Below are 22,303 nucleotides of genomic sequence, written 5' to 3'. Positions count from 1 at the left end.
GGGTAGAGGGGCACAGTTTGTAATTCAACTCATTATCAGTTTCTTGTCTGAAAAGGGACATAACATATCACATTATAGGTTGAAAATTTTAAGAGTTTAGAGGCTAAACTTTTGGGACTATAATGGCAGATGTAGTCCCTTTATTTTTGTGCTACATTGAACACTGGTAAATGTTTGAGCACAAAGTACATAGACCATCTGTAAAAAAAAAAATTGACCTTCATTTTATATTTAGCTGAACATAGAAATGTGATAGTGTGAAGTTGTCATGGTAATAGTATATTATGAGTTTAAATATTTTGGTAAATGAAGTTTACATGAAATTTATGTCACATCAACTTCTTTAAAAGTATGCATGATGATTTAGTATGCATTTGTAAAAACATTTGAAATTCCCATTTCCACGGAGATTATATGTTCCCTCCCTATCATCATTGTTCATTGACTTTAAAACTTATGCGTTATTTATAAGTTTAAATGTATTTGTGTTGAGGTTTGTTGAAAGGGAACCACTGATGATAACTCTATGATATAATGATAAATCTGGTATGCAGTTTTATAAGCATTTACATTTCTCATTTCCAAAGAGGTTATTTTGACCTTCCATCTTCTGTCAATGGTTAAATGACCTTGAAGTTTTACTGTTCTAATGTCACCAATTTTCATCTACTTTGCCTGATTTACATTTTCTATCAAAATTACAAAAGCAGGAAGTATCTTTGTGTCAACATTTTATATTTGTTAAGAAACAACACCAACCATTAATTGTCTTTGTTCACAAACAACATGTCTTCATCCATGCCTCTCATTTGATTTTGTACATTGATAATAAGGTCTTGGTGATTCTTCGTGTGTATTGTTGATGACATGCTCTAAAAAAAAATTTGGGTGATTTGTTTTGTTTGGTTGCTGTCTCATTGATTTATGTCCTACATATTTTTTATTCATATCAGCAGATCTTTCAGGTCAATTTATTTCTAATTTTTAAGAATTAAAGGATGTAAAATCTAGTATTTGAAATAATTAAAATAAAAATAAAGATACTAATAGTTGAAAGAGCTTTAAATAAGGACCAAAATAAACAAAAATATTTATATTTCATGGAGCTCCTTTTTAAAATATTTGATTTTTTAGGTAAAGATTGCATGAAATGCAATCAAAACCTTAAGGAACTGACTTGATATCTAAATCATCCAAGGCTTATCATTACCTTTTCGATACACAAAATATAGTGCATTGATCATATACTGTCTATACATGTATCCTATCAATGAACATTTCCAAACAATTATCGTTGTTCTATATGCTCAAATATTCAAGGCACAAAATGATGTTACACTTGTCAAGAAAATTACATAACTTTTGCAAGGTGCAGGAATCTAATATCTGTTCTAAAAATATAAATGATGTCATTGTTAGAGTCATCTTTAAAATTGGAGTTATCTTCCTTTATCTAGAACTGTTGTCAAATTAGCCTGGGGTCCTGGCTAATCTTGTCAGTATAGCCAGGCGTGTATCAATGTACTGCCTATCAATGATTGGTTAATACTTATTTTGTCCTCAATGTTTGTTTTACATCTGTATCCAATCAATTCTTGTTTAACATCAATTAGTAAAAATTAGACTGTAATTATTTTTCTTTATGAATTGATGTATAGTGTTATCATATCTAATTAGTAGTATGATGATAATTAGTAGGCAGAAAAGGGTTAATTCTTATCAGCAATCGCCTGGTGAGAAAGTTAAAAGTTTAAGATTTCACATGTCCAAGGTGTCAATTGGATTCCAATTGTGCTGGTTTACATCAAACATCAAAATTTATGCAAATATTTATTCAGCCTCACTTTAGATTCAGAGTCAACTGGCACTGAATCGATCACATGGTATTTGTTCCCCACCTGGCCCTTACGACGCGCAGCTAGATTGGGCCGGATCCCAGGCTATTGTCAAATCAACTACCAACAAATTGCAATATTAAGTTTTACTTCCCACTGATAAATTGAAGCAATCTTTACCCTCAGTGCTTACAAGCATTTTTATTGAAAAATGGGAGGAAAAGGATAACCTCTGTCTTTTACCTCATATTTGCATTTGTATTATTTGGACCTTAAAAATCAAAAGAAAAGAAATGTAGAATCTGGTCAAATTTTTGTAAATGACCTTTTATGAGCTATTGAAGTCTTATATGAAAAGAAAAATTGGTGTTATGGGGCAAAACATTTAACATGTATTGTAGGATAAAACCCAAGTAGTGCGAACATCTGAATTCCTAAATCTCACCAAAGGTAACAAACATCCGTTCAATCAGCCTTATAAATGAATTATTCACTGTATTCATGTAAAGTATGCTCCCTTTCAGAATTTCTATACAAGTATAATGGTTTGAATAGGTTACACTTTGTCTGTGATAAATTTTTCTTCATTATCTCTAATAATAAATTAGGCTTGGATAAATTTGGATTATATATAACATGTGTAAAAGGTAAAATCTATCTTTTGAAGTTTTGTAGAACTCCAATATCATAAATAATAACGCCCATAATTTTTGTGTTGAGACTATTTTAGAAATGGTTTCACTGATATATGAACCTTGGTAACATTTAAATTGTTTTATGATCCAATATTTGAAAACCATTGATCATGACGGGTTTTCTGTAAAGAATTGATTTAATGTTCTGATGTTTAATTTGAATATATGTTGTCTTTTTATCAGGTATATTGAAATTCTTTAAATACATGTAAATACTTATATGATAACATTAAACTTAACATATATGCAATAATGTTTTTTTAGGTCAGAATAAAAATAGTGAATTATCATCCACTATGTCCATGCACATCATTCATAACCAGAAATGTACTTCTTCAATATATTTATTTTCCACACATTATACTCAATATTAACAAAAAACATAAATAAATTGAAACGTGTTTAAAATGTAAGATACATGTTTACTCTGTACACACTAAAACACACTATGTGCACAAGCTTTTATATACTAATTTGGCTGGAATTCAATCCTGATATTACTTAATGGCTGAGATCTAGATTACAAATTAATTATTCATTAATTAACAAGCTGATGATGCCTATTATTTAAATGGGGGACTCAGGCCCTCATTAAAAAGCCAAATGGATGATAATAATTGAAGTAAATAAACCGATTTGGTTCTATACTTTCGCAATCCTAGCAAACCAAAATTAAAATTTATCAAGTTATATTTTACATTCTTGCTACAGAATTTTATGCACCACACAAACTGTTGTGGTTTAGAGTTTTGCATATATATATTGAGGGTTGAGATCTAACTTATCATGTTTAACCCCACCACATTTTTGTGCCTGTCCCAGGTTAGAAGCCTATGACCATTGTTAGTTATGTATGATCTTTATTTTCATTTACATGATTTTGAGTTTAGTATTATGTTCTTTTTCACTGAACTAGTACACAATTTTGTTTAGGGGCCAGCTAAAGAATACCTCCGGGTGTGGGATTTGTGTGTTTTCTGCACTTTGGTCAGGTTGTAGTCTCTGACGCATTCTCTTTTGATTCTCAATTTTATTGCACACAAACTTTTCCAACATGTATGGATAAAAGGAGATGTGGGTTACTGGTAGTCAAAGAATCAGCAACAAAACAACACTATTTTCATATAAATAGATATCTAGACATCCAATAAGTTTACTTTTAGATTTCTTTTCTGGTACTGTGTATTTATCTATATATTTTTTAAATTTCACTTCTTGTTTGTTTACTTTAAGTTATCAGGTGATTTATCATTTATATGTTGTTGGTTTGCTGTGCACTGACCCTTACCCTACTTTTATTTCCTTCTATTCTCAGGAAATTTTTCCGTATGAAAAGTGATTTATTTTAACATTAATGTAAAGATAATACACAGTATGTTTATGAATCACAGTCTACTCCTATATCTGTCTTGTGATGGGGTGCTAAACTACCAGAACTTTCACAATATCCAAATCCTGTCTTCCAAACTGTTGTTATATCGATTAAGTCTGTATTTACTCTGAAAAATCGTGCTGATTGTCCGTTACTCCAGATTGTATGATGGTCTTGAGAAGCAGTTGATTGTGTTCTGTAATAATGAATCACTGGATGGGTCACGGCACCAACTTTTCTGTTCCTTATATCATCAAATATCCTGATATCAGGGTCATGGCAAGCTTTGTTTGTCTCGTTAACCTTTGTGTTAAATTTGATGTCCCCAAAAATTAGATTTGGAACATTTGGTTTAATGAAAGTGAATTTGAAGATGAATTTCACTCTGTTTCCAGTGATAAAATTTGAATTACATGCCCCAGTCGCTCGTGTAACAGTTTTTGCTGTTTTGTCCATTGTGTAGCACTCTTTTGCAACTAAGCTTTGAGAACTTCCAGTCTGCCAGATTATTAACTTTGTTTTTGTAGTTTCATCATATTCAATTTTAAAAATTTCAGATTCTTTTTCTCGTACATCATATAAAGTAATGAGACGGACCCAGTTAGCTTTTTCTATGCTACTTTCAAAATCAATGACTGGGTGATTAAAATACATGCTTACATTATCAAAGTATCTTTCATCGTCGTACTTCCCCTCAAAAAGTGTACGTGGAATATTGAATTTAATGTCACCATCCAAACTTCTTTCAAACTGTGTACAAAAGAAAACAGTCACAGATCCTGCAAAAATTAGAATAAGACCAAACATAATGAATACTCTGTATGCAACATGTGTTCGGGCCCATTGTGTTTTTTCTTTGGTTTTTGCTAAGTTGGTCTTGCTGCAGTAACGAACTAAAGATACAATAATACGGATACATATTCCAAAAATCATAACGCTTGCCTTGACGAGCTGTAGGTAACTTATAGCTTCCTCTCGGCAGACGACAATGGCAACGTTCAGAGCTATCTGTGGAACATCCTCAACCCAAATTGTAATGGCCGATGCCATGTCCGAATCTATCCATGGATTTTCACGGAAAACTTCCCACCACAAATTAGAAATTTCAAAAATGAAAGTAAATGTTCCGAGAATAGAAAAAGCAAGGAGGGACCATGTTATTGCTGGTTCTGGAGGTCCATAAACTAATCCTTCTTCTGTCAGAAAGACATCTTTAAATAACAACCAGTCACAGATTAAATCTGTAGCGTCTAATCCAAAAACTATCAGGAAAACAAAACACTTAAACCACATTTTATGTCGGACTGTATGTACACATGGGCAACATTTCTCTATTGCTTCTGTCTCTGGGTTAGCTTGTTCAAACTTCTCAGGTTTCCCATTTGAAGACTTCCTTTCTGGCTCTGTCATCTCTGCTGGAGCCTCCTCTACGGCTATTTTTGTAGGCATTGTGTCATCCGGTAGACTGGAAGGTAAACAATTATGGTTTAAATTGCTGTGGTTTTTTTTTTTAAAGAAATAAGAAAATAATTAAAACATGTTAATTACTTATTATGGCACCTTAAAACATTACTGTGGAAACGAGAAGAAAATATATAAGAAATAATGATAGATTTCCAGTGAAAATTTAAAATGTTTTATGTAAAATTAAATATCGTAGAATTAGGGAGGAATAGTATTCTTATTATCACATAAATATTATATCATTGAAATAAAGCCCTTCATGAAAAAGAATTGATGTCAAAGTAAAAACATATATATTTTTGACTTATTATTAACTTAAAAAAACTTTAAAAAAATAATAAATAAAAAACTGTTTTACCGTGGGTAAAGCTCCATTATTCCTAGTGGGCAACAGATCTATTTTTGGACTTTATCAGTGATATTATTTTGTATGATAAGCTTTATTTGTATAACAAACATTTTTGTTTGTTGTTATCATTATTTTTTATAAATCAATACACCTATAAACTAATTTGAAACTAGAATTGTAGGAAATTAGTTTGAATTATAAGTACTTCAAGTACAGAGCAGTTCAAGGGTCAATCATTTCCATTTAGATGACCAAGAATGCAGGATGCAAAGAAATTTTTCAGAGCTTTGTGATATGATGAACAATGCATTGTAGCAGTGTTTGTTTACTTTTTGAATTTCAATATCGAAAACAGCCCCTCATATTTATTCATTGATCATGCATTATTATAAGCAGATCCTGGGGGCCGGGCCCCCCCCTTTTGTGGGAAAAATTTGGTTGATTATATAGGGAATCATTGAAGCATGACTGGAGCCCCCCCCCCTTAGGAAAAGTTCTGGATCGGCCACTGATTATTTTAAAGGTTGCTTGCACAAAAATAATGTCAAATATGTGCATGAAATATTTGGCACTGGACAATAGGCAAACAAAAATAAATGAATCAAATATAGAAACCATTCTAGCAGAGAGTGTTTCTGCAAACAGTTAAAGGAACACTCCGTCTTAAAAAAATTGTTGTTTCATGTTGCATGTTGTTTAATTCATGTAATTGTTTAAAATGGGTTTTTCTCTAAATTTTATCATCCTACATAGTTTTTGTTCATAGTTTTTTCAATGCAAATAGTTATTATGATAATCAAGACAAATAAAGTTTTTTTATTATCAGGAACAAAATACAAAAAAATTCAAACTACTTTTCTTACCTGACTTTTGGTGTATACTAAGATAAGTTCCAGATATATAGATCATCTTAAGGTTATATTGTCACTGGTGACTTCTACTGTTGTGATCAAAATATTGAACTGATAAACTTCCAATATAAACCATGTCTTAGCCGACATAGATTTATTTCCTTTAAATTCTTCTGTCGCCAAGATGGTTGTTAAACATTTGACATATTTTTATTTGGATTAAGAATCTGATGTATGGGTTTTGCATTGATATGCAAGTGCAATACTTCATGTACCTTTTCACCAAATGTGTTTTTCATTTATTTTGTTGTAGCACACAAACATTAATTCCCCATATAAAGAACCTGCCTCTATATCTTATGAGGTATGGCATTTATCCCAATAGTTAAATGTTACAATTCATATATTGAAAATTTCAATTTTACCTTGACACCTCACACAATGCAGTGGTATTATCTGTATTATCTATGTAACAGTTTATTAAATAAATGATCAAAAAGTTCCACATGTTTATAAAATGAGAGAAGCTTACCTAAATATTAAATTTTAAACAAAATGTTTTGCAGTTTCAAAACACTGGTATTTTTATTTTGAAGGATTCGTTTCTCATTTTTGTCGAGCCTTCGACTTTAGTTGAAATAGCGAGACTAAGCGATCCTACATTCCGTCGTCGTCGTCGGTGGCGTCCACAAATATTCACTCTGTGGTTAAAGTTTTTGAAATTTTAATAACTTTCTTAAACTATACTGAATTTCTACCAAACTTGGAGAGAAGCTTGTTTATGATCATAAGAAAGTATCCAGAAGTAAATTTTGTAAAAATAAAATTCCATTTTTTCCGTATTTTACTTATAAATGGACTTAGTTTTTCTGCGAGGAAACATTACATTCACTCTGTGGTTAAAGTTTTTAAAATTTTGATATCTTTCATAAACTATCCTTGATTTGTACCAAACTTGGACAGAAGCTTGTTTATGATCATAAGATAGTATCAAGAAGAAAATTTTGTAAAATATATTCCCACATTTTCGTATTTTACTTATAAATGGATTTAGTTTTTCTGCGAGGAAACATTTCATTCACTCTGTGGTTAAAGTTTTTAAAATTTTGATATCTTTCATAAACTATCCTTGATTTGTACCAAACTTGGACAGAAGCTTGTTTATGATCATAAGATAGTATCAAGAAGAAAATTTTGTAAAACAAATTTCCACTTTTCCGTATTTTACTTATAAATGGACTTAGTTTTTTTGCCAGAAACAAAACATTCACTCTGTGGTTTAAGTTTTTAAAATTTTTATAATGTTTTTAAACTATCCTGGATTTCTACCAAACTTAGACAAAAGCTTGTTTCTGATCATAAGATATTATTCAGAAGTGATTTTGTAAAAAAAAAAATCACTTTTTCCGTATTTTACTTATAAATGGACTTAGTTTTTCTTCCAGTTAACATTACATACAGTCTGCAGTTAAAGTTTATAAATCATTTATTAGATTCATAAACTATCCTGGATTTTTTACCAAACTTGGAAGCTTCTTTCAATCAAAAGACAGTATCGAGAGGGAAATTTTTATTGATGTTTTTCCTCATTTTTGTTGAGTCTGCGATTAACAGCAAACGTAGGCGAGACACTGGGTTCCGTGGAACCCTTACAAATTTTTCCAGATTTCAGGAATAAAGTCTTTTCAGCAAAATTGATGAAATAGTTTAAAAGTTTTGTGTTATCAACTCCTACAGTTTCAACCCAGATCCCTACACATTTTAAGATTGTACATGATTGTGAACCTGGTATTGTGGAAATTGTTCCTTATATTGTTAGACATTCAAGAAAAAATCTTCTTCCCCTTCATATTATTGCATCTACAGTACAAACATTCAACTTTGATCAGTCACAAATATTTCAACTTTTGCTTTTGAGAATTTCACCCATTTTTACCTAATGTTCAGCAATCCCAACAATAAATCAACACAATATAATCACACCACTGTCCAAGTTAGTTAATGGTTGAACCTTACAAACATGGTTTAAATATTTGACCAGTTGACCAGTTTTATTTGTTGAAACACATTGCAATTGGGTGAGGATTTGAATGAATTGCAATAGGGGGAAAGAAACACTAATTATCAAGTCATGGTTAAAGATTTAAAAGCATGCAGATTAAATATATGAATTTGTTCCTTCAACTTGCTCTTCAGTGACGAGGAACATTTATTTCTCTCCTTAGGAAAAGAACTAGTGCAAATAGATCTCACGGTCAATAATGAAATTGATATGTATAAATAGGCTACTGTACTTGGAAAATTGTTCAGTATTCCTTGAATACTTTTAATTTCATTATTTTGACTAATTCTACATACAAACCTTTGGAAAGTTGTCAATGAAAACTGAAAATTTTTGCTCACCTTTTAAAAAACCTACAAAATCCACTATAATATGAAAAAGAAGATGCGGTATGACTTCTAATGAGACGATTATACTCTCCACAAGAGACCAAATAACAAAGAAATTGACAACTATAGGTCACTTTACAGCCTTCAAAAATGTGTATTCCATGAATGATAATGAATTCCTATCTTCACTGAAAATTTTATACAGAGATGCATAAAATTAAGTTTAAAACAATGTGCATATTTTTATTGAAGGTTTTTAGAATAGTTGCTCTAGAGTTAAAGAAATAAAATCATCAAAAATGTATCTCCTGCAGCATGTTTCAAACACATGTTTCAAAATATTCACATATATATATATATTTCTTTCAATGATATGTATATATTCTTTTTATTTCAATGTTTGGGAACCCCTAAGCCTGTATAATTCTCATTTCTAATGTTTTCCTGATGTGAAACTTAAAGATATTTCAAAATTATTTTTATCATCAGTAGGACAGTAACTGTTCATGATATGTCAGTTGCCTTAAGCTAGTTGTAAACTACAAAATTTAAATCAATAATTTTTTGACATAACAGATGTAAACAGATATACAGGAATTATAAAATGTTTAGCAGTTTTCTTATATATGAATGCACTCAAATCAATATATGTTGAATGCATGCGTTGAAGACTCATTGGTGGCTTATGACTGTTAATCTGCTCTTTGGTCATGTTGTCTCTTTGACATATTCCTCATTTCCAGTCTCAATTTTATAACAATTTTTATACATCAGTATCTTATTTAACACAGTCAAGAAAAAATAGAATAATTTATTTAAAATCATATTTTATTATAAAAATTGTAAAAACTGCCTCACATAAAAAATTATATTTCCTTGTAAGAGAGATAACTCTGGTTTGTCCTTATAGTTAATATTGTGGATTTCCATTGAAAAGTTCACTTTAGTCAGCTTAAATACTAAGTATTGAAACATTTGATTTGTATAGATTTGTCCCAATGTGGAGCTTCACTGCCTGAGCTCTCACAGCCCAGAAATCCAGTCATCCAGGCTTGTTTTATTGGAATCAAGTTCTCTGATGTGTAAAATTTAAATAAAGTTTTGAAAACATTACCATTTGGCAAAAGTAAGTGAAATCTATCTTCAGTTTGAGGTGTGGCTTTAAAATATTCTAGATATAATCGTGTATTGTTTACGTTAGGTTCGTTGTAGCACTCTCCTGTGGATGTGTATCTGGTATTATAAGTGACATCACCGAACATCCTATGTGACGACTGTGGTTTAAAGTTGTAGTAAATCACAAATTCTGACGTAACATCAGCGGCAGTGAATAACTTAGAACACTCTGTGGAGTTTGATACAAACCAGCCATTTGTTTCATTATAACATTCAGTTCGAAGTTTTTGAGATGTGAGTGATCCCAAATTTTGTGTTGAAGATGTAACAATTTTCATTTTCATGTTACCATTCTTAGTGAACTTAATTTTTTGCACAGGCTGTGGACTTTTTTCTAAGTCTGTAAGATCCATGAGTTTTATCCATTCATCCTGCCTATATGTTTGATCGATCCCATTTCTCAGCTCATTACTGTTCAGGAATATTCCAACGTGTGGGAAATACTTAGCTGTGTCACGCTTCGTTAAAATAAATTCTTTAGGTTTTTGAAATGAAATTTTGTCACCATCCTTTAATATATGAGAAAAAATAAAAACTAGAGACGAGCCTAACACGGATAAAACTAATCCAAAAAGCAGAATTCCAGAACAACATTTAAACGATTGTTTGTTTCTATATTCTCCTCGTCTTCTACGTAGACAGTATCTTATCAAACCTATTAATAACCTTGCAAAACACCCAATGATCACGACAGATGCTTTCGAAATTTGATATACACTGACACCTTCTTCACGACAAGCAGCTATAATAACGCTGATTGATATTTGGGGTATTTCCTCCACCCAAACAACGAAAGTTGACAGATAATCAACATCTAGCCAACCTTTCTCATCTGGTCGAAATATATGTCTTCCGAAATTAATAATCTCCACTAGAAATGTCAAAACTCCAACACAAGAAAATCCCAGTAAAACATAAAGGAGTTTTGTATCGATTGGTCCGAATACCAAGCCTTTCTCTTGAAGACGCATTTCATTGAAGAATAACCAGTCACTCAAAACATCTGCAAGGTCTACTGTAAATATTACTAGAAATAAAAATACTTGGAAGCAGAGGTTTCTCTTTAGATTGTACCAACATCCCATTGTGTTATCTGAAATAAATGTGAAATTATTAATATATATACCAATTAATACAATACTAAATTGATATTTAGGGGTTGAAGTCATAAAACTTTGCTCAGTATTGGAGCACAAAAATCATGCTCGAAAAATGAAATCCAGCATTTTGATTGGTTGATTTTGGAGTATGAATACAAAAAACTGACTCTTTAAGTTTTATGACCGCAAGGCTAGGTGTCCATGCATTGACTTGAAATGATGAATTAGTTCATATATGGCTTTCTGTTTTTGTCTTTCATATAGATTCGACTGTTGGTTTTCCTGTTTGAATTGTTTTACTCTTGACATTTTGGGCACTTTATAGCTTGATGTTTGGTGTGAGCCAAGTCTCTGTGTTGAAGGCCGTACCTTGACCTATAATGATTTACTTCTTCACATTGTTATTTGGATGGAGAGTTGTCTCATAGGCACTCATACCACATCTTTTATTTCTATTAGCTGTTGATTTATCATATCTAGCTACAACATACAGACTAACAGTATTAATACCAATGTACAAAGGAGAAAAATCTACATTTATGTCAATGTAGAACATTAAATAAACTATTCAGATATATTTGAATATTTTTTCTTTTTAAAAAATGTTTAGATTATTTTTTTAAAAAAGGAGAGCTAATGTGTCACTCAATCTTTTCTGTTAACTTTTTGGAAATTTGTCTTTATTATTGAATTATGTATACAAACCAACATATTATAAAAGTAAAATGTACATACCTGTTGTTTGTATCCTCTAGTACTTGTCTGGCTTGTTTCCTGTGAACAAATAAAACAATACTTATGTTATGGAGAGAGATAGGATATGATGCTTCGATTCAAACAATGGGTCATTATTGTTTCTTCCTTATACAAATAGAAAGATGAAGTAAGTTGACCAATGAGACAGCCATAAACCAGAGACTAAACGTAAGCAACTATAGGTCACCCCAATGCCTTCTATAAATATGCAAATCCCAATGCCTTCTATAAATAAGCAAAACCCAATGCCTTCTATAAATAAGCAAAACCCATTCATAGTACTACATTAAAATTATTTATATTATCTGTATAGTCATTTAACTTTTAGATATATATAAGTAAAATTGAATAAAATCTTTTTTAAAATTGAAATATTTATATTTTCCTGCATGGTCCTTGAGACCTACCTCTTATTACAAGTATTAAATCCTACAAGCTGTATAAGAGCCACCACACCCTAATTGTAATAGTATATAGAAGGTGAGAAACCTCTATACCAGTAATCAATAGAACACATAAATAAATGATCTCCTATAAATCAGATTTCTTGATTCCAGTCACTGTCAGGAATAATTTTATACATAAAAAATACATTGTATCAGGTAGGAATCATATAACAGTAAATCTAGGAGTGAATTATAATTGCATTGTTTTTATATTTCAATTAGGGAAAAAAACTACTGTCTAATTTTATCAAAATGTTACCTTGAATTGAAGTATCTTGTTTTAATTTTTTTTTAATTGAACACCTGTTGACATCTTCATGACCTTTTATTGAACAATATGTCCATATATATATATAGTCTGTCTTTTTTTCAAACTTTCATATATAATATTATTTTACTATATTTCCTACCTTATTTTGATGAAGCCATTATTAGAAATAATCAGGTGTATATATGAACTAGATAATCATTCTTATGACGACTAATGATGACAAATTAGGAAGAGGAGGCGCTTTGAAGGTCAATCATCATCAAACCCTGTCATGCATGTTCTTTTATAACTATTTCTTTGAAAAAACATTTTAATTACATGTATTTTTACAAACAAATTGTTAAACCTTGTATCTTTGGGCAGTAAGGATGACATAGTGTAATATTTAGTCCCTGCTGGGGGCCTCAGGTAAATATCTTATAATGGATGATTGACATGTCCATTTCTGATGTACATTACAAGGTTTTTGTAGTCATAAAATCATGCTGACAAATTTCCTGTAATTTATAACCCTCCCCCCTTTTTTATTATATAAGTATTCATCAGTACATGTAATTACAAGTTAGAATTGAATTTATACTTGTAATTTGTTGGAAAAAATTAAAGAAACAAAATTATATATCAACAATCATAATTATTTTTTTTATATATATCCAACTGTAAAACTGTTATTCCATTATGCATATTATGATGTTAAAAAGGATGCAACAGATAATATTTACCTGTATTGTTTTTAATGGTAATTTCCAGCATCCCATTACATCTGACAAACGTGACTGTAAAAACTGAGTTCAGGAAATAAACAATTCAAGCATTTATCATATATATAAGTAGGGGTTTATTACTTTCGAGCATTAAAGTACAATTTTATTTCAATTTTAAAGTTTTCTTCACATTCTAGTTTACTGAAGTACAAAATATTTGATTTAATTGCAAATCTGTAACACTTATTTATAACCTAAAAGTGTTATTATTGACAAATTTTACAGTTGGTTTTGCATATAGAGATGAGGGACAGGATAACCCTTTACAGACAATCTTGTAATGGATCAATGACTACATGCAATGATCTAATAAAAAACACTAGTTTGACTGTGTTTTTTTTATAATTTCAGGAGAAGAATTACAGAAAAAAGCTCTGGAAAGATACAACACAGTTAAGGTAATACGCACTTAAGATAAAACATGATTTATACAATCAAAATACATCTCAGTTAAAAAAAATCACCAAAAAAAATATATATCACAAATAAGTTGATTAATATTGTAGACCATACTAAAGATATGACACATGGTATTTTATACTCAAGATAAGAAAGAGGTTAAGACATACTAAAGATATTACTCAAGACATTCAACAAGCATGTACTTTTGCTTGTTGATAATTTCAGTTTTATATATATCTGAAAGTAATGATGTTAGGTGGAAATCTAAAAAAAATATGCATCAAAGGGAGATAATCCAAATAAATAATTAAATCTAAAGTGGCACGGTAGTATTTCCTGGCTCATAAGGGATAATGATAGCCTTTTTAGAATTTTCACCACTTTCTAACACTGCAAAAAAAATCTACATTCACAGTTAACTGAAGTACTTTCATTTTACTCTTCAGAAATGAATTTGAATATGTATCATGACCGTTTATTTTTTTGCTATTTTTAAAATCCTAAGGCCACTAGTACTTTTAGGTCTTTTACGGTGCAGTGAATACAAAATTTAAAAAAATTCTCAAAAATTCATTTTCATCTGTATGTAAAATTATTTCATATTTTTCTACACCTGATTCATCCCTCAGTTTGGGAAAGTATGTTCAGTTGATACTGTATTTTTTGTCCAGTCACACTGTTTAGATACATTTACCTAAGTAGGGTACACAAAAGAGCAACCTAAATTCTGGAATGCAAATACTACCGTGTCACCTTAACCAAGACATAACAAACTTGAAACCAGTCATGACACCTATGATTCTTAGACTTCTTACTTTGGAACATATTACAATAAAGAATACTAGTCTGCACTCATTTCTTACCAAAAAAAAAATGAAACATTACATCCCTACCCCATCTGGCAGATTTTCACTTTTTTTTCATTTTACCATTTTTACTTAAGGAGTGAACAAAACCCAAATATATTATGTTTCAAATCAACACAGAAGTCAAACATGGTGATTGATGAGGAATTATTGGATAGCCAACTATGTTTATAGTTAATCTGACTAAAAGAAACAGTTTAAGCACTAAATCATGAAAACTGATATTAAAGTCCATTCCACATTTTACAGCATGCCTTATATTACTTTAAACATTTCCAGATTATGAGGGCAATACAACAAGAGTCTTTAGATTGCAGTTAACTATTATTCCAAAATCTGTTTGACAATACATGTACTAGAATACATCTCTAAGTTAACTGTTTGTCTATTTCTCATGTATGCATTAAGTTAAATTATGTCCCCTTACATAATCAATTTGCCTTTATTGTGCTTTTCACTGTCAGAAAATATTAACAACTAATGGTATTTGCATGGAAAATGAATAAACCATTTAATCTTGCTGATATAGCATCATAAATACATTCTTTGTCAAAAATAATGTCTAGTTAATGTACAGAAACCCCTATTTCTATCTCTTTTTCAGACCAATATGAGAGATAAATGACTAAGTAAGAACCCTTAACCACTTACTGGTTCCCCAAAAGCTACTTCTGGTGTCATTTTACATTAGAACTACAAATTAAACCTCAAGAAAACTAGTATAGCTGTACTTGTGTTGAAAATAATAAGAAATTATGCAATTTATTTATTTCGGTGAAAACAATAGGATGTACATGCAACCGAAGAATGTCGCGTCTCAAATTTCAGTGGTTGCACATGTGTCAGACACTGCGAAAAGTTAAAGCAAGCATTTATAATTAAAAATGTTTTGTAAGTTACATAAAAATAATGAAGTTCTACTTTCTAGGTAAATTTTTACATTATTACCTACACATCAGCCAAAATTTGCTGAATCAGCAATTTTTACTCTCAGGGGTGGAATTTAAGGCTTGTTTTTATCATAGTTGCCCTTAATCAACTTTTTATTGATAAACTTACAAATTGCATAGGTAAAAAAAGTTCCTTTATTGATTTAGTGTAAAAATATATATCCCCCTTAAGGTGGCACGGTAGTATTTCCTGGCCCATAAGGGATAATGATAGCCTTTTTAGAATTTTCACCACTTTCTAACACTGCAAAAAAAATCTACATTCACAGTTAACTGAAGTACTTTCATTTTACTATTCAGAAATGAATTTGAATATGTATCATGACCGTTTACTTTTTTTGCTATTTTTAAAATCCTAAGGCCACTAGTACTTTTAGGTATTTTATGGTGCAGTGAATACAAAATTTAAAAAAATTCTCAAAAATTCATTTTCATCTGTATGTAAAATTATTTCATATTTTTCTACACCTGATTCATCCCTCAGTTTGGGAAAGTATGTTCAGTTGATACTGTATTTTTTGTCCAGTCACACTGTTTAGATACATTTACCTAAGTAGGGTACACAAAAGAGCAACCTAAATTCTGGAATGCAAATACTACCGTGTCACCTTAACCAAGACATAACAAACTTGAAACCAGTCATGACACCTATGATTCTTAGACTTCTTACTTTGGAACATATTACAATAAAGAATACTAGTCTGCACTCATTTCTTACCAAAAAAAAAATGAAACATTACATCCCTACCCCATCTGGCAGATTTTCACTTTTTTTTCATTTTACCATTTTTACTTAAGGAGTGAACAAAACCCAAATATATTATGTTTCAAATCAACACAGAAGTCAAACATGGTGATTGATGAGGAATTATTGGATAGCCAACTATGTTTATAGTTAATCTGACTAAAAGAAACAGTTTAAGCACTAAATCATGAAAACTGATATTAAAGTCCATTCCACATTTTACAGCATGCCTTATATTACTTTAAACATTTCCAGATTATGAGGGCAATACAACAAGAGTCTTTAGATTGCAGTTAACTATTATTCCAAAATCTGTTTGACAATACATGTACTAGAATACATCTCTAAGTTAACTGTTTGTCTATTTCTCATGTATGCATTAAGTTAAATTATGTCCCCTTACATAATCAATTTGCCTTTATTGTGCTTTTCACTGTCAGAAAATATTAACAACTAATGGTATTTGCATGGAAAATGAATAAACCATTTAATCTTGCTGATATAGCATCATAAATACATTCTTTGTCAAAAATAATGTCTAGTTAATGTACAGAAACCCCTATTTCTATCTCTTTTTCAGACCAATATGAGAGATAAATGACTAAGTAAGAACCCTTAACCACTTACTGGTTCCCCAAAAGCTACTTCTGGTGTCATTTTACATTAGAACTACAAATTAAACCTCAAGAAAACTAGTATAGCTGTACTTGTGTTGAAAATAATAAGAAATTATGCAATTTATTTATTTCGGTGAAAACAATAGGATGTACATGCAACCGAAGAATGTCGCGTCTCAAATTTCAGTGGTTGCACATGTGTCAGACACTGCGAAAAGTTAAAGCAAGCATTTATAATTAAAAATGTTTTGTAAGTTACATAAAAATAATGAAGTTCTACTTTCTAGGTAAATTTTTACATTATTACCTACACATCAGCCAAAATTTGCTGAATCAGCAATTTTTACTCTCAGGGGTGGAATTTAAGGCTTGTTTTTATCATAGTTGCCCTTAATCAACTTTTTATTGATAAACTTACAAATTGCATAGGTAAAAAAAGTTCCTTTATTGATTTAGTGTAAAAATATATATCCCCCTTAAGGTGGCACGGTAGTATTTCCTGGCCCATAAGGGATAATGATAGCCTTTTTAGAATTTTCACCACTTTCTAACACTGCAAAAAAAATCTACATTCACAGTTAACTGAAGTACTTTCATTTTACTATTCAGAAATGAATTTGAATATGTATCATGACCGTTTACTTTTTTTGCTATTTTTAAAATCCTAAGGCCACTAGTACTTTTAGGTATTTTATGGTGCAGTGAATACAAAATTTAAAAAAATTCTCAAAAATTCATTTTCATCTGTATGTAAAATTATTTCATATTTTTCTACACCTGATTCATCCCTCAGTTTGGGAAAGTATGTTCAGTTGATACTGTATTTTTTGTCCAGTCACACTGTTTAGATACATTTACCTAAGTAGGGTACACAAAAGAGCAACCTAAATTCTGGAATGCAAATACTACCGTGCCACCTTAAGGTGGTATGGGTGTCTTCCTCCATCTTGGATTGTAAAAAACAGAGAACCAAAGGTCCAGATTTTCCATCAAGTAAGCAAAATTTGATGCAGGAGTGCAGATATTTAATGTGAATTTTCATTTATTATAAAGAACCAATTTATAAGAATATAACTTATAAATATTAATATTTTTGCAAATGTTAATTATTTTTGTTTGTTTTAAAAAAAAAATTAAATAAGCATTTTAAGGGAAGGTTACTCTAAAACAGGGTTTTTTTCTGAAGGATTCTAGGCCATAAAAAATAATAGGTTTGTTTGCCCAAACGCTACCTACCCAGAAAAAAGCTGCCTACTCAAATTCTTTTATTGTCCTGATTTGGAGAAGTTTTTTTTTAATCAGATAGGCATGAAGACTAATAAACACCCGATACTTCAATTTCTCGTTTTCAAAAAAAAAAGAAAATGCCTACCTACCTACCCACTGTCTCAACCTTTGGGTAGGGTTTGGGCAAACCAAAATATTTTTAATTGTGGCCCTACATTGAATTTTCCTATTTTGTATTTTAGCCGAAAAAAACGTACGGTGACCCTTTCTTTTCTTTTGATATTCTCAAAGCAGTGTTTGAAAGCTATCTTTTCCTGAAGTATTTAACAATTCTATCATTTTGTTTAGTTTCTAATCACAAAATGGTGTTTTTTTCCTGTATAGTTCATACAAAATGTGTCATTTTGTCCCGTCCTGTAGCTTGAGAAAATATGCGGTGACCTATCATTTTTAATATATTTTTCAACATGTATCAATAGATACTACGTTTTGGCAAAGTATGAACAAATTCTATCATTTTTATTTTAGACTCCCATTCCACCTTAAGTCTCTTTCCATCTTTAGCCTGATGTTTTTAAAAGTTGATACTGTGTATGATGATAATGACCTCATAATAATCAGCATATGAATCTGTTTTGTACTTAAATGTGTATATATATATATTTCTTGTGCCTGAGAGCAGCAAGGCTTATAAGGACTAAAGGAGTAGGTCTAGTAATGGCCAATTTTGGCCTCAAATTTCAGGTTCATCTGACGAAAGATTTTGGACACTTTTTAAACACTTAAGTGTCTATTTCAGTTGACACAATTAGTTCATGTGAAAGATTTTAAATGATTTACTCAATAAAAACACTCCAATTCTAGCCTAAATATGAAAAACCTATCAAATATGCCAAAAAATGTCACTTTTCAGAAGGTTTTTGTCAAAAATGAAAGTGGCCACATTCGTGTTCATCCTCGACCTTTATATATGTTATGTATTATCATTAAATACAACTTATATTTCAATATTAAGAATTAATACAAATGCGGCCACTTTCATTTAAGACGGAAACCGTCTAAAATTTAACTAAAATGCTAAAATTGTGAAGATTTCAGTAATTTAGCATGACTTAATAATGCTAGTACCCGATACATGTGCATTATATTGTCAAAAACAGCCCATATTTATATAGCAGAAGCACTCTTCTTTCCAATAAATAACTAAAAGTTTACATTTAAACAATTTTGTAAAACTGTTATATTTTGGGGCCAAAAAGGGGTCTTACTGGACCTACTCCTTTAACTCCCAGTAAAAGAAATATGATTATTGCGAACCCTATCATAGTTTTCCATAGATTCACCTGCAAGTTACCTGTCCATTTAAACTTTTGTAAGTTCTATTGTCCCATTGAACAAATACAACAGGTATTGTTCTCTGTATAGTTTATTTGATTGGAACTTTAAATTTCTTCCAAGAGAAATCTATCACTCATTGATTAATTTGCCTGACCAAAAAAATATCTTCTTTGTTCACTGAAATACATGTATCAACTCACATAAACTGCATGTGATACAGTTTTTATTCAATATCAATAATATATTTTCAATCTGTTCAATATAAGCACTGATTTAATTATAAAAAGTTTATTTCTGATTTTTTTTAACTACTGCATGCATTTATGTTTTAAAGAATTTGCATGTTTTTTTTTGGTTTTTCAGTTATAAAGAATACATTTATGAGAACCTTTATTTAAACATTATCATTTCAAGTTTTTACTTATGAACAGACTAAAAATAAGCAAATTTTAATAGGTAAAATGTTGAAATTTGATCAGAAATCAACTTTTAATTTTTATGCCCCACCTACAATAGTAGAGGGGCATTATGTTTTCTGGTCTGTGCGTCCGTTCGTCCGTCCGTCTTTCTGTTCGTTCGTTCGTCCGTTCGTTCGTCCGTTCGTTCGTCCGTCTGTCCCGCTTCAGGTTAAAGTTTTTGGTCAAGGTAGTTTTTGATGAAGTTGAAGTCCAATCAACTTGAAACTTAGTATACATGTGCCCTATGATATGATATTTCTAATTTAAATGCCAAATTATAGTTTTGACCCCAATTTTACGGTTCACTGAACATAGAAAATGATAGTGCAAATTTCAGGTTAAAGTTTTTGGTCAAGGTAGTTTTTGATAAAGTAGAAGTCCAATCAACTTGAAAATTAGTATACATGTTCCCTTTGATAAGATCATTCTAATTTTAATGCCAAATTAGAGAATTTATTCCAATTTCACGGTCCACTAAACATAGAAAATGATAGTGCGAGTGGGGCATCCGTGTACTGTGGACACATTCTTGTTAAATCAGTGTTTATATTAAACAAATTGAAAATGTGTTATTGATTGAATAAATACAACATCACATGCAGTTTCATAATTACTTATTTGTACATGTATTTCCATCATTGACAGTTCAATTTTTTGTTCAGGTAAATTAATCAGTGAGTGATAGATTTCTCTTGCAAGATATTTAAAGGTCCCATTGAATAAACTAAACAGAGAACAATAGCTGTTGTATTTGTTAGATGGGACAATAGGACTTACAAAAGTTTAAATGGACAGGTAACTTGCAGGTGAATCTGTGGAAAACTATGATAGGATTCACAATAATTATTACAAATAGTTCTACAAAAAGAATTGAATTCTCTTAGTTGATTTTGAGTTATCTTTCTTCTTATTCATATATTTCATTTCTTTATTCAGGGATCACAACCAGAAAGACTGGTTTCCGGTTCAGATGATTTTACTTTGTATTTATGGAACCCAGAAGAAGAAAAGAAACCAATCTGTCGTATGACAGGACACCAGCAGTTAATTAATGATGTTAAGTTTTCACCAGATACCAGATTAATAGCTAGTGCTTCCTTTGATAAATCTGTTAAATTATGGGATGGCAAAACTGGACAGTAAGTGGATCAAGACCAGAATAGATTTTATTTGGATTTAATGAAATTTTGGATGTAAAGTGTTTTCTGATTGGCTGACGTTGTTTTGTTTATCAATTCATAGACATAATTTTGTTATGTGACAGCGACGTCACCAACATTTTCATGGTTTACTCCAGTCTCCAATGGAATTTAGAATTGAATTATAAGAAATGACTGTAATATTTTTTCTATATATTCGAAATAACATAAAAATGCTGTGCACACTTTGAAATAACTCACTACGCGGTTATTCAGTGTGCACCACATTTTTGATGTTATTTCTTCATAGACAGAAAAAATATTACAGTCATTCCTTAATTGAATGTAATATCTCAAAGCATTCATCAAATATTTAATGTTTGTAAATTGTAGTTCTTTGAAGACATTTCATTTAAGCTGGTAAAGGTTTCCTTGATATGTTTATATCTGTTAGGTTTCACTGATGTTAAAGAAAGTATAGTGACTTTAAATAGCTTTTATCTTTGTCATTTGAACTCTGGTTGACAGTTGTCTCATTGGCATTCATACCAAAACTCTGTATTTTATGATAATCTGCCATTGACATCCAACTTTCCTAATATCTCAAAAGAGATTGTCCAAAATTGTTGTAGACAATCAATCTTTATGTAGAAGTAGTATTAGATCACTTAATGCATTATACACATGTTATATTTTAGGTTTATAACTACACTGAGAGGTCATGTGAACCGAGTGTATCAGGTGGCATGGTCAGCGGACAGTCGACTAATTTGTAGCGGTAGTTCTGATTCCACATTAAAAGTCTTTGATGTAACGAAGAAGAAAATATTATTAGATTTACCAGGCCATGCTGATGAGGTACGTGTTGTACTAATTAAAATAATGTGGATTCATTTATTTTTGTGGGTACCAATTTTTGTGGATAAAGGAAAACTTACAGGTTTGTGGAAATTTAATTGCAGGGTTTTGTTGAAATTCTGCATACAAGCCTCTGGAAAATTTGTTATTTGTTGAACATTTAATTTTGTGGTTCCCCTGAATCAATGAAATCTACGAAAATTGGTATCCAACAAATAATGCTGAATCGACAG

The 22,303-nt window shown here is 30.7% G+C and overlaps 2 protein-coding genes and 1 long non-coding RNA gene across 4 annotated transcripts in view; 1 reads left to right on the top strand and 2 right to left on the bottom strand.

Moving 5' to 3' along the window:
• LOC143074999 (notchless protein homolog 1-like) overlaps window positions 1-22,303 on the top strand; it is a 45,497-nt gene that overhangs the window by 12,451 nt on the left and 10,743 nt on the right. The window contains exons 9-11 of the mRNA XM_076250224.1: window positions 13,822-13,868; window positions 21,010-21,212; window positions 21,911-22,070. Coding sequence (XP_076106339.1) covers window positions 13,822-13,868; window positions 21,010-21,212; window positions 21,911-22,070 — 410 coding nt within the window. The remainder of the gene's footprint in view (window positions 1-13,821; window positions 13,869-21,009; window positions 21,213-21,910; window positions 22,071-22,303) is intronic.
• LOC143074997 (uncharacterized) lies at window positions 2,859-6,751 on the bottom strand. 2 transcript variants are annotated; one of them, XM_076250223.1, is made up of 2 exons: window positions 6,579-6,751; window positions 2,859-5,367 (listed from the first exon to the last, which is right to left on the bottom strand). In XM_076250223.1, exon 2 carries the CDS (start codon window positions 5,349-5,351, stop codon window positions 3,909-3,911), a length of 1,443 nt encoding a protein of 480 aa, XP_076106338.1. In that variant the 5' UTR covers window positions 5,352-5,367; window positions 6,579-6,751; the 3' UTR covers window positions 2,859-3,908. The 2 variants fall into 2 exon arrangements, with proteins under 2 accessions (XP_076106338.1, XP_076106337.1); XM_076250222.1 differs by lacking the exon at window positions 6,579-6,751 and adding an exon at window positions 5,725-5,781.
• Window positions 9,768-13,016, bottom strand: LOC143075002 (uncharacterized). Its single transcript, XR_012978208.1, has 3 exons — window positions 12,846-13,016; window positions 11,969-12,007; window positions 9,768-11,226 (listed from the first exon to the last, which is right to left on the bottom strand). It is a non-coding gene; the product is annotated as an uncharacterized LOC143075002 (long non-coding RNA).

This window comes from Mytilus galloprovincialis, chromosome 5 (genome assembly GCF_965363235.1).
Source record: "Mytilus galloprovincialis chromosome 5, xbMytGall1.hap1.1, whole genome shotgun sequence".
NCBI classification, from domain to species: Eukaryota; Metazoa; Mollusca; class Bivalvia; order Mytilida; family Mytilidae; genus Mytilus; species Mytilus galloprovincialis.
The sequence above is the reverse complement of the archived record's forward strand: the minus strand, read 5'-3'. Positions and strand labels throughout refer to the sequence as shown.